Source organism: Alligator sinensis, unplaced genomic scaffold (genome assembly GCF_000455745.1).
Source record: "Alligator sinensis unplaced genomic scaffold, ASM45574v1 scaffold1382_1, whole genome shotgun sequence".
NCBI classification, from domain to species: Eukaryota; Metazoa; Chordata; order Crocodylia; family Alligatoridae; genus Alligator; species Alligator sinensis.
In genome coordinates this window covers 270,973-283,148 of record NW_005843036.1, presented here as the reverse complement: position 1 = coordinate 283,148, position 12,176 = coordinate 270,973, and the positions used below count along the sequence as shown (strand labels likewise).

The 12,176-nt window shown below is 49.9% G+C and overlaps 1 protein-coding gene across 5 annotated transcripts in view; it reads left to right on the top strand.

Annotated features, from left to right (window-relative positions):
* CACNA1S (calcium voltage-gated channel subunit alpha1 S) overlaps positions 1-12,176 on the top strand; it is a 91,523-nt gene that overhangs the window by 67,492 nt on the left and 11,855 nt on the right. For 3 of the 5 annotated variants that reach the window (XM_025193316.1, XM_025193315.1, XM_025193318.1), the window contains 8 exons: positions 2,145-2,201; positions 4,338-4,466; positions 5,509-5,574; positions 6,153-6,244; positions 6,935-7,094; positions 8,247-8,374; positions 9,647-9,743; positions 10,491-10,593. In XM_025193316.1, the coding sequence (XP_025049101.1) occupies positions 2,145-2,201; positions 4,338-4,466; positions 5,509-5,574; positions 6,153-6,244; positions 6,935-7,094; positions 8,247-8,374; positions 9,647-9,743; positions 10,491-10,593 (832 nt within the window). The remainder of the gene's footprint in view (positions 1-2,144; positions 2,202-4,337; positions 4,467-5,508; positions 5,575-6,152; positions 6,245-6,934; positions 7,095-8,246; positions 8,375-9,646; positions 9,744-10,490; positions 10,594-12,176) is intronic. The other 2 variants (XM_025193317.1, XM_025193320.1) reach the window with 1 other exon arrangement.

Here is a 12,176-nt window from a genome sequence, read left to right as displayed (position 1 = left end):
CTATAGCTATTTGAGCTGGACACAGGACTCACTGAGGCACATGCAATGGGAAATGGAAAAGCCTGAATTTTTTAGGGTCCTGTCTTCTAGTTTAAGTGAACGCAGGTCTTGGTGGATTTCAGATCCTTTTGTCCTAACGTCCTTGGATTTCAGATCAGTGCAGCTGACCTGGACTCTGTTCTTAATTTTTCCACTTTGTTCCTTGTCTCCTCAGTGTTGGTTTTGCAGTGGCCTGACCCCAAACCCAGAGCTCAGGGCCATAGGCAAACCCCAGTCTGATCCTAACTCTTTACCAGTGCACAATTTATTTTCTGTTTTATGGCTGTAGTCTCCCTGCCCCCGAACCAGGAGCCCGAGCATGATAGGCACTGTATGTGCCAACTAAGAGATGATCCATACATCCAAGAGCTAGCATCTAAACATGTCCACAATGGCTCAGGCAATTGAGCTACCCTTCTACTGCCCTTACCATAGGAGCAGGAGCTGCAGAGTCCTTCTGTAAAGCAAGCTGGTACTTGAATTAAGATGGAAAGTTAACCTGAGTGGTCAGCATCCAGCTTGGCTTTGGTTATGAGCAGACATACTGCAAAGGCAGATTCAAATGTGTCCCATTGACTGCATCCATAGTGCTACATTCACTTGTGCATGGTGCTAGGATTTCTGGGGGTACATCCAATGATTCTTAGCAGTGCAGTGAATTGTGGGAGACCTCCTGTGTCCTGATGGGCACAAGCAAGGAACTGTGGGAAAGCACTGAAGGTTTATGGTCATTCAAATGGTTTAGCAGCCTATGTCCTTGGGCTACACCCAAGTGAGAGCCTAGGTTTTATTTATTGATTAGATGTACCATACGTCCTGGCCTGTCCAGAAGGCTCAGGGTGGGTTAAGTCTGTCATAGACTCAAGCCTAGGTGACATAGGAGCATGTCTTATTTTCAAATGCAGGCTAGTTCGGAGCACCAGGTTAATCTACCCCTTAAAGCCCAGCCATTATAAGGATTGGGAAGTTTGTATGTGAGGAAAGATGCTTTACACCAGAGCAATTCTTTCTTTTACCCTTGGGGATGAGCTGTATCTGTTCAAAGCATCTTTATACAATAGAACTTGGGTGGTTTACTCTGGGTGGTTTTCAATCTGCTTAATTCCCAGGGGTTGCCCAAATGAAGGATGGGCTGCACAGCTGTTTGCTGTGGCTTTTATTCCAAGGGACACCACTTCTCCACTCAGCTGGAGCATCTCAGCCATCCCATGCAGCTGATTGCTGTGGCTCTGTATAAGGATACTAAGCCGATCCTCATCTTTGCAGGGGACAAGGAATCTAATGCTGCCAAGTATTAGGATTCAGCTGTACCAGTAAAACTGACTGCACCACAGGTGCGTGCACTGCAATAGCTGTACCGGTGTGGTTGAAGTGGTACAACTGTCTGGCGTAAACAAGGATGTGTCATTAAACACCTCTTTGACAGAGGGCAATGTGTCTGCCATGCGGACTGTAGCGTAATGGTACCCCAGCTAGCTTTAAACACATCCTATGCTGGGTACTTTGCACTGCTTCTCATTTAAAGCTACCTCAGGCATTTCTATGCTGCACTGCAGGATGTGATTGGATCTGTAGGATCTGAACTCGCATACATGCTTTTTTTAATGTTTCCTCTAGTCTGGGACAGACATTGCATAAACTGGTTTGAGCTCAATCAGTTAAGTCTGATACTACATCCAACCAGGTTTATCTCAAACCAGTTTGGGCCATTTTGAAACTGGTTTATGTGTAATGTCTGTCCCCAGCCAAAGGGTCTAGCTTTAGAACTGTGCATTGAGACACTGCTCTGCAGGTCTTCCCCAGACCACTGCTGGGACCAGTCAGGATTGAAATAGGGTCACCTTAGTTGACATAGTAATTGAGGGCCACCCTGCCCCTGTTGCCTCATTGTCTTCCCTCCCCATCCCTCTCCCTCGCTTTCTCCAATTTTCATCTTACTCTTTTCTCTGAAAGTCTGCATCTGTGTCTGTGTTTCTTTCTCTAATCTACCCATTTCTCTCTCTCTCTTTCTGCTGCTGTCTCTCTCTCTCTCTCCCTCTCTCTTTCATTTCCTGCCTCACTGGTTGTGACAGTTCCTCTTGCTGACTCTCTTATTTTCTCGACAGACTGTTCTTGCTTCCAGTGGCGGACTGTACTGCCTAAGCGGAGGCTGTAATAGCATTGTAAATATCAGCTGCATGTGCTTGCGGTGGCCCTCTTTTTATTCCCTTCCCATGGTGTTGCTCCCCTGCACTCAGCTGCTGTGCGTGTGGATTGCATGTTGTGAATACAGAGAGCTGCTCTGCAAAGACGCTGGGTAACTACAGCAGAGGGAGCCGGGAGTTTAAGACACCAAGGGGCTGCTATCCTAACCTAAAACATGCCTAACCTGGTGGAGATCCTGTTACCCCACGTTGTGATTTGACGTCATCCATCCATCCACCCACCTGCCTTGCTGACCCTTTTTGCACCTTCTTTCTTTTTTTCTTCCTTTCTTTCTCTCCATCCCCATTCCATGAAATAATCGAACTCAAGCCAACAAGGCCTGAGACTAGGATTTGACTAGGATCACACCTGGCTGTGCACAGACAGGACCGAAGCCATACTTGCTCACTGTCTCATCCACACAACTTTATTTTGTATCGGGTCTTTTGTCCTAACTCTTTGTAGGACGACACTAACTCTTTGGTCCTAACGTCTCTCAGTAGTAACTAGAGCCATTGCAGAGACACATTGCTTGAACACTGCTCCTTTTCCTGCAGAAGGTTAGCGTCTGTCCCAGCCAGGCAGTATTTGGGGCCATATAGATCCCACCTTCCCTGTCCAGCTTGGGATCCTGGAGCACAACCTAAGTTGTCCTCAGCAGTAGTTGATCTGTTGATAGGCAGAGGCCAGGAGTCTGGGGGCATGTTGTTTTAGGCTTGTCAGCAGCCAAAAGGCAGAGAAACCCTTGCAGGCTGGCAAGTTGGTGGAAGGGCTCTAGACCCTGGGGCACTTGCACATCTGTGCCGATGTTTTGTGCTGTCCCTGGCCCAATTCAGAACACCTGTGTAGCCACTACTTACTTGGACAATTCAGGATGTGTATGGTGGGTGGCCTGAATGGTGCAAGCTGTGCTCTCCCAGTATCCGTGTGGTTTGACGGCCCGTGTTAATGTATCTTGAGAGAGGTTTTTGAGTTTATTTCAAGAGGTAATTTATCCTGCCCACCCCCCCCACCACCCCCCAAATCAGGCCTCAAAGGCATATATGGCAGAGCTGGAGCCAGGTGGGGCAAGGGCAGTGGCCTGAGGCGAGAGGTCTGTTTGATAGGGTTTGCATTTGTGTCCTCATCTGAGTTTAGATCTCACAGGAACAGCCACAGCTCAAAAGCATTTTAAGCCATCTCAGTAGCTGAGTGAGGAAGACATTGCTCCAGTCACCAAGTCTTGGTTCTCTGCAGGGTGGCATCCCAGGTGTTTCATCACTGAATCTATTCACAGCAGTGTGGCAGCACCTCTGTCTGCTTCTCTAGGAGGGGCACTCCCAGAGGACACAGCATTTCTGGGCTTCAGAGAGACAGCACTAGCATCTGTTTCACTTCCACGCTGGTGGACTAAAGGGGGGTTTTCTAACCTGTCTTAGTGTCTTAGGAGCATGACCCCTGTGTGGGACTCCATGGCACTAAGTTGCTTAGCCCTAGATCCTTAAAAGGAGCCATGTGCCAACCTACCATCAAGGTTCTGGACCTAAGACAAGTCTTGACCCGCTTTATTTTTAAAATACCAAATAATGGGACTGGAATCACGGGCTCAGGAGGCCCTTTGTAGTCCCATGTCTCTGGGTGCAGGCACGTGGCCCTAAGACCTGTGGTGCAGTTTGAACCAGATTCCCCAGCAAAGCAGGAGTGAAGTGGGTGAGGAAGGCTCCATGTCACAGTCAGTGATGGGGGAGCTGGGCAGGAGGGTAGGGGAGTTGGCTGTCCTTTTGGATCTCCCCAGCTGGCATCTACTGAATTGCATGGTGCTCCCTAACTCTCACCGCTGCAGGCATTTTGCTCTAAGCTGGCCCAGTGCTCCGCAGCTAACAGGACTGATTGACTGCAGATAATGAGCAGGCTCGTAGCCTTAGGATAGCTCTGAGCTATGTAGCTGTAGTGGTGAACATTGTGGGTAGAACTAGGGAAGAAACTCCACTGACTACACATGACAGAGGATCCTCCATGCGGGTGAGCAGCCATGGAGAGCACAGCGTGTCTCCCAGGAGCCTTTCTCCCCATGGCCTGCCCTGCTCCTTCCATGTGCTCCCACTGACTGGCTAAGAGATATGCTTTGCCCACAGGACTCTGAGGACAACTCCCGTGTTTCCATCACCTTCTTCCGGCTTTTCCGAGTGTTGAGGTTGGTGAAGCTGCTGAGCCGAGGGGAAGGAGTCAGGACCCTTCTCTGGACCTTTATCAAGTCCTTCCAGGTATGTAGGGGACAGTCCACAGCATGGGCCAGCAACAGGCTCTAAATCTGGCACTGTCACTACCAAATCACTCCTGCTTAACCCAGAGGAGTGCTGGCAGCAGGCACCAGGAGCAGACTGTTAACTTTATTATGGACCAGTCACTATAATGGGAGGCAGTCCTTGCTTTATCATGATTATATGTTACATATTTGGTTAGGTGGATGCTTTGGTGAGGATAGGTCACCCTTCTCACCATGGGCAGATCAAGGATTTTGAAAAAGGGGGGCAGGTAGTATGGTCAAGCATCACATAAAACATAATAGCTATGTTTCTCCAGTTAAAAAGAAACTAGAAGTTCTTCTAATATGCTAGGGGCCTAGGGCTACATAATTCAGTTTAAGATTGAAGCAAAAAAAAACTTTACTGGAATGTGCATTGATTTGCTATATCATTTATTATGTATAAAAACACAACAAATTAGGCAAAAAAATAATCAAAAGCTGTTGTTTCGTTAGTCCTGTAGTCATTAAAATTCAATGTGCATCTCTCTTTCAGATTCATAGAACAACTCTTGTCTTTTTGAGCATCTTGGTTGTGTATCCAATGCTTCACTGAAAGTTTCTTACCGGAGCTGATGTACACCTGAGTTAACACTTCTAGCTAGAGTTAAAAACAGTCTTCAGGGCTGTGAAATTGGAGTTTCATTACCAGGAGCCAGCAGCACACAGCAGAATGGCAGAAAAGAGATAACTCGATTAGGGACACATTAAGACTTGAAAAAGGAGAGAGGGTGGTTAACACCTGGGGAATGAAGCATTTAGAAGGACTCAGCTAGATGGTGGTGAGCCATGAAGTGCCATGAAGGCATAAGCCTCAGTGCTCCCTGGATAGAAATATTGCTGTCATTGGCAGGCAGGTATTTTTAAGCTTTGGGTGTGCCAGGAATTGAAGCGGGGGGTATAACTGCACCACTGCACCTGCCTAGATCTGCCCCTGCCTCTCACCTTGCTGCCGGGCTGGCATTGCATGAGAATCCTGGACTTTTTGCTTTGTCTCATAGGCCCTGCCCTATGTGGCGTTGCTGATCGTGATGCTGTTTTTCATCTACGCTGTGATTGGGATGCAGGTAGGCAATGGGGACAAGGTGGGCCTGTGGCTGGTGGGGGCTGGGGGAGGCAGCATCTGAGTTTTATAGTGCTTCAGGGAAGCAGGGTAAGAGGGCAGCTCTGTGAAGGTCCCCTTCTGGGGGCCCATGGGGGAGAGCACAGTTTTATCCTCATTCCTCAAACCAAGAGAGGTCAAACTCCTCTAGCTTGTCAGGGTGAGTCAGTGGCAGAGCTGGGAATGACCACAGAGCTGTTGGTGTCTGACACAGTGCCTGGTCTGCAGGGCCTCCCTGTTTTGCATGCTCCCTGGCTGTGTTTTGGGATGCTGAATGGAAAGGGGCTGTCTGGATGCAGCATGCAGGAGGGTATCTGTAGGGCACGCTGTGGCTTTCCAAGGCACTTGCCTAAGGGAATCTGGACATCCATCCCCCATTGAATCTCAATACATCCTTTGGGTTCCAGAGGAAACACTGAAGCCAAGTAACTTCACTAGCAATCAGGAGCAGAGGGGAAGCTTATGGGTTTACAGGGCAGAGAGGCTGCCTATGGCTGGGCATTTCTGTGCAGGGTGGCTTGAGCCTGACAGTGTGATTCACAGATGTTTGGGAAAGTTGCCATGGTGGATGGGACCCAAATCAACCGGAACAACAACTTCCAGACCTTCCCCCAAGCCGTGTTGCTGCTCTTCAGGTCTGTGGGGTGGCAGTCCCCTTTTCAAGCCACTGCTCCATGTCTGACCTCTCTGCTCACCCCCACCCTGTGTTCGCTAATCCGGAGTAGACCTGAAGGACACGTACATTGTTTTTCACCCCACAATGTCCAATCAGGTCAACAGAAAGCATTCAGAGAATTTGTGTTGACTTTGCTGGATTGTTTTCGTAAAAAAAAAAAGAACAGGTACTAAACAATTTAAGCCATTTGCTGTTCCTATCTGAGGTAGCCATTGGTTTCTAAATCTACTTCAGTTTTGTCACCAGCTAAATTAAAAAGAAAAAGCTCCAAGTGAAACGTTTCAATCTGGCCTGAACAAAACATCTCATATGACCCAAAACAGATTTTCTGACTCTTCGAGAAGACTCCCTTCCCCTCCCAGAGCTGCAGGCACAGCCCAGGGGTCCTGGCTCAGGGGTCTGCTCTAACCACTGCATGCCTCTACCCTGCCACATCTGGGGCTGGATCCCTGTGGTCCTGATTCCCAGTGGCCTCCTGTAAGCTCTGGCCCATACTTCCCTCTCTGCAGAAAGTGGAGCCCAACAGTATTGATTTCCAGTGCCTGCTGTAATCATTAGTCCACACTCCCTTCCTGCGGGCTTGTCACCCCCTGCCTTGCTAGGGCAGCCGTCCCCTACAGAACCCAGCTGATGCTCCCTCTTTTGGTAGGTGTGCAACAGGAGAGGCCTGGCAGGAGATCCTGCTGGCCGCCAGCTACGGGAAGCTGTGTGACCCAGAGTCCGACTACGCCCCAGGAGAAGAGTACACTTGTGGCACCGGCTTTGCCTACTTCTATTTCATCAGCTTCTACATGCTGTGTGCCTTCCTGGTATGTTTCTTTATTGTGAATCCCTATGGAGTGGCCGGGCCATTGTCACGGACCACTGAGGATAGATCTTGGAGCTTGTCCCAAAGCTGTATCTCCATTAGCTGTTCCTTAGCACACCCAGCCCATCTCAGCAGCTCCAGGCTAGATGAGAGAGTCCAGCACGTTCTGCATTGTGAAGCCAACCTCCCATATTTTCCCCAGGGGCAGAAAGAAGGCTGGGAAGCAAAGCATCAGTGCTGCTCTATACATCAGTGATCCTGGGGTGTTGTCCCCCAACCTTGGGAGTCTGCCCCATGATAAACCAGGGCTCCAGGGAGGTACAGAGCCCCTGCAAATGGTTCCTTGCCCTCTAGTCTTCTAGAGGACCACACAGTGCAATGCTGTCAAGCTACTGAGTCACACAACCTCAAGCTGGCAGGGTTGAGATGAATGCACTGTCATATAAACTAAGGACAAGCATCAGATACCATCTGGGAGAGGGCAAGGGGAGGGAACCCACACTGCTAAGACCTTTTTCCTGCAAGGTGTTAGCCACAAACCCTGCTAGCCCCAGGAGGTTCCTCTCCCCACCTGCTCTGGACCCAGCCCTGCTAACACAACACTCACTTCAGACTCCATCTGCTGAAATGTGAGCAGTTTCCCCAAAACCAGGCTCATGTTGGGTACTGTTTCGGGGCCAAGTCTCCATCCCATCTGGCTCTCTTGAGGGGGAGGCATATAAGCTATTCTCCATGCAGTGGTTCAGCTCGACAGCCTGAGAACAACAGCAATGCATGTCCCTTTAGCCCACTGCTTACCTGTATGGAAGACAGTTCTCTGATCCGTATGCCAGGCCTTGTCTCTGAATGTACAGAGTCCCCCGGGGAGGAGAGAACGCTGAGCTGAGACCTGTCAGGCTGGTCAGAGGGGATGATTAGTCAGAAGAGACTAACCAGTACCATTTTAGACAGTAGAGAAGGTGCCATACTTCCTAGTGCCCTGCTGTCGTTTTATATAAGACCTGCATATTGGATCAGCCCAGCTCCTGTCCTATCCTGTGGGCTCTGGGTGAGGCGCTCCACTGACTTCAGCAGGGCTGATCTGAACTGGCTGAGCAACTGGATCTGCCTCCGGATCCACTGGTGTCATTCACACATGCTCATTTCCCATCAGATTATCAACCTCTTTGTCGCTGTCATCATGGACAACTTTGACTACCTCACGCGTGACTGGTCCATCTTGGGTCCACATCACCTGGACGAATTCAAAAGAATCTGGGCTGAATATGACCCAGAAGCCAAGTGAGTGAAAGCTTGTCTGTGGCTGACCTTGGTCTAAGTGGCTGCAGGAAGGTGTATTATTTCCTTAAACAGTTGAGTGAATGTAGCAGTCACATAAGGTGCTGGATTGACAGCCCTGGGCACTGACAGCTCCTGTTAATTCCCAGCTCAGGGATAGCTGAGGCACAAGCTTCCCTCCACCCTCCCTGTGTGCCTCAGTGTTAACTTGGAAAGGGCCTTGCTCCGAATGAGATAGGACTTTCATTTCTGTGGTCCTGTGAGGTGACCACTCAAAGCATCAGGTTATCATGGTGGTTTTGGCCTGTAGACTCTTGCCCATTAAGGAATGGACTGAGAAACAGCTGCTTATTTGAACACAGAGCACCAATAGCACAAGTCAGATTGACACAGTTGGGTCCAGACTCAGGCTGCCCAGAATTCCCTGCCCAGTGCCTGCATCAGCCAGTCTCCAGGGACATGCATATTGGCCGTATCTACATGAGACGCTGACTGCTCAGGAGCTTGTTACTACTGCACAGTAGTGTGCCATGGCACGAAGCATGATGCGATGCTACTGCCCAGTAGTAACAAGCTACTGCACAGTCATCAAGAAGCCATTCAGGGACTCTACTGCACTGTAACTCCTGTAACTTTGTGGTCATTTAGTATTTGTGTATGCAAGTACTAAATGACTGCGCAGTAGGAACTGCACAGTCAACATCTTGTGTAGACACGGCCACATTAGCACAGCAGCAAAACTGGGGCTTGGCCAGTAGGGCACTAGCCATAAGTGTTGATTGAGAGAGGACACCAGGATGGCAGCCCCCAGGGAGCCCATGCTGGGGCAGCAGCAGCTGATGTATGGGGAGATAAGACTCTCCAGCGCTTGGTACAGCCTCCCCAGCTCTGGGGCTCCTCTGCCCAGGGCACTAAAAGTCCTAGTTATGCCTCTGTGTTGGCATCATTGAATCACTCTGTGGTATGTTGCAATACCAAACCCCATTGGCTTCCAAGTTGCTGCCCTTTCCGGGTAAGTCTCTCCTGCATTGATAAATGTGTTCTCCTGGCAGTTCTGTGCCACAAGAAAGCAGCATTCCCCCATGTCACAGATGGGGAAAACGAGGCACGGGGAGGCTGAGTAACTTGCCCAGAGTCATGCAGGGGGGGTGTGGCACAATGGGGAATCAGAGCCCGGCTGCTTACCCCAACCCAGCTCTCTCTCCACCCCTCCCCACAAGTTCTGATCCCAGATCTGAGCAGACAGGTGGAGCAGAGCTGTTTTGATTCCAACAGGGGGAGAATCAAGCACCTGGATGTGGTGACCCTGCTGAGGCGCATCCAGCCACCTCTTGGCTTTGGGAAGTTCTGCCCACACCGTGTGGCTTGCAAGGTAACTACCTACTTGTCAAAGGAAAGGTTCCTTTCTATGACTCTAAGGATCTCCCCTCCTAGGCCTCTCCTCCCACCAATGCACATACCAGCCTCCAGCTGCGCCTGCTTCCACTGAAAGGACTACAGAAGGGCAGAATGCCAAAGCTGATTTTCAGCATCATGAATAATTATTATTTATGATCTGATTGGGAGTGTGTAGTGGAGCAGGTGTCTTTTGGGAAAAGCAAAACAAGATGGACTTAGGCTGATGTACTCCAGGCTCCTTTTGATATAATGGCCCCTTGTGCTATTGCGGGTAGTGCGGGCAGACTGGATAATCTCCCAAGGGAACTGCCTTTGGTAAGAGCCCCAGAGCTCTTGCTAAACAGAGCCCTGCTAGAGATGGGGTCAAGCTGCACAGCCCAGGCCTAGGTTCAGATGTGGGGACTCCATTCAGTGTCTGCTGACTAGTGAGGTTTGCAGCCTCAGTTGGTTGCTCTTGAGACCATACCTTTGGACGTGCCATGCAATAGAGGCAGATCCTGGTTGTCATGAGTGTAGAAGAGATTCTGTGTTGAGGATGCTGGACTTGGACAGAGCCCACAGGTCTCTGTGGCACACTAGCTCCCTTTCTGGGGTGCACAGCATCACTACGCAGGGTTTCTCCAAGTTCCAGTGGGCCCGAGCCATCAACCAAGGGAGAGCTGCCCGTGACTGCGTAAAATGTTCTCGTCAAGTGAAATGTGGTTGTTGGTTTGTTGTGCAGCGCCTGGTGTGCATGAACATGCCTCTGAACAGCGATGGCACCGTTACCTTCAATGCCACCCTCTTTGCCCTGGTGAGGACGGCCCTCAAGATCAAGACAGAAGGTGAGGGACCACTGGCTCCCACTTCAACATCCCACTCTGTGCTTGGCCAGTCTCTAGAGTCTCCTTCATAAAGCTTTGCTTACACTTTGCATTCAGAGATGACCTCCCCCAGCACACATAGGAGGTGCCTGCAACATTAATACCCAGCACCTCTCAAGTGCATTTCACCTGAAGCCTTTTGCTCTTTGGGCCAGACTATTTTGCTACATATCTGCCCAGGGAAGTTGTAAAATGTCCATCATTGGAGGTTTTCAAGAAAAGATTGGATAAGCATTAGTCAAAGATGACTAAGGAGTAGCTGTGCCTGAACTGCTGTGTCTAGAGCAGCATTTAGAAGCCCAGGAGCACCACCTCACTCCCCCAACACGTTGCTGGAGTTCTGGCTCTCCGGTCAGGGGGTGTGATGTGTGGAGTTAAGCTTGCTGTACCTAGGTTGAAGAGCAGAATGGAGGGCGTTTGGTATTTCCCGTGCTTCTGGGCTTTGCTGCTGGCCATATTGGGAAGGGAAGACTTTTCCCCCTTTTGGGGCTACAGGTGTTGGGTTGGAGTGTTTTGCCTTCATCAAAAGCATTAGGTGTGGGCTGCAACCAAGGCTGGGGATTTTGACTGAGATGTGTCAGTGCTCCTGCTGGGACTAAAACCTTCCACTCAGGATCAGACTGATGATCACCACATTTGGAATCAGGAAGGAATTTTACCTCCTGATCATGGACTGTGAGGTTTTTGCCTTCCTCTGTAGCAGGGTCCACAGCTCTCTTCCTTGGAGCTGTCGCATGCAGTTTAGCAACTCTTGTAACAGCAGAACACTGACCACCATTGCTTCAGATCAGCTAATGTCCCCCCTGCTTTACCTGGAGCAGGCTAGGGTGCTATACCTCATATTTATGCGGCAGGGTTGATTGTGTTATTAGTCAATTACACAATCAATTAGTCGATTGTGTAATTAGTCAATTTAACTCAGCTGAACACTGAGCCTTTAAGCCTTGTGAGGTTATTTAGGGGTCAGTTCAGTCCTCCATGGGCACATCTACTCAAGATGCTTTACTGCACTTTAGATTAATCTAATGCACAATAAAGCATCAGCATCTACACATGCCTGGGACTTACTGTGCAGTAAGTTAGGCTAATGCACCATTTGCTAGTACCCACAAATACAGGTACTAAATTAAGGGTGCAGTAGCTGACCAGAAGCAATTTGCTTCAGATCAGTCTAGGTAGCAGGGGGCCACAGGGAGCAGTGGGAGGGAGTGGTCTGCAGGTCCACTGTGAAGCTCAGGATCGCATCCTGGCTCAGCAACCCTAGTCTGGGGTGATGCCCCATGCCCGCGTAGCAGCAGTACCCTGAGCTTTCCTCCTGTTTTGCTTGCTGAGGGGATGGGGGAACTCTCTGTCCTTGCAGCACCAGGCTGGGGACAGAGAGCTTTCCCGTCCCCACAGCCCTGATGCTGCTCACGCAGCAGACACTCCCCGCCCCACACCAGATCAGTAACAGAGAGCTCCCCCAACCCTTCAGCAAGCAAAGTGAAGGGAGAGCTTAGGTGCTGCTGCTGCTTGGCCATGGGGCTTTGCCCCAGTCCAGTGCT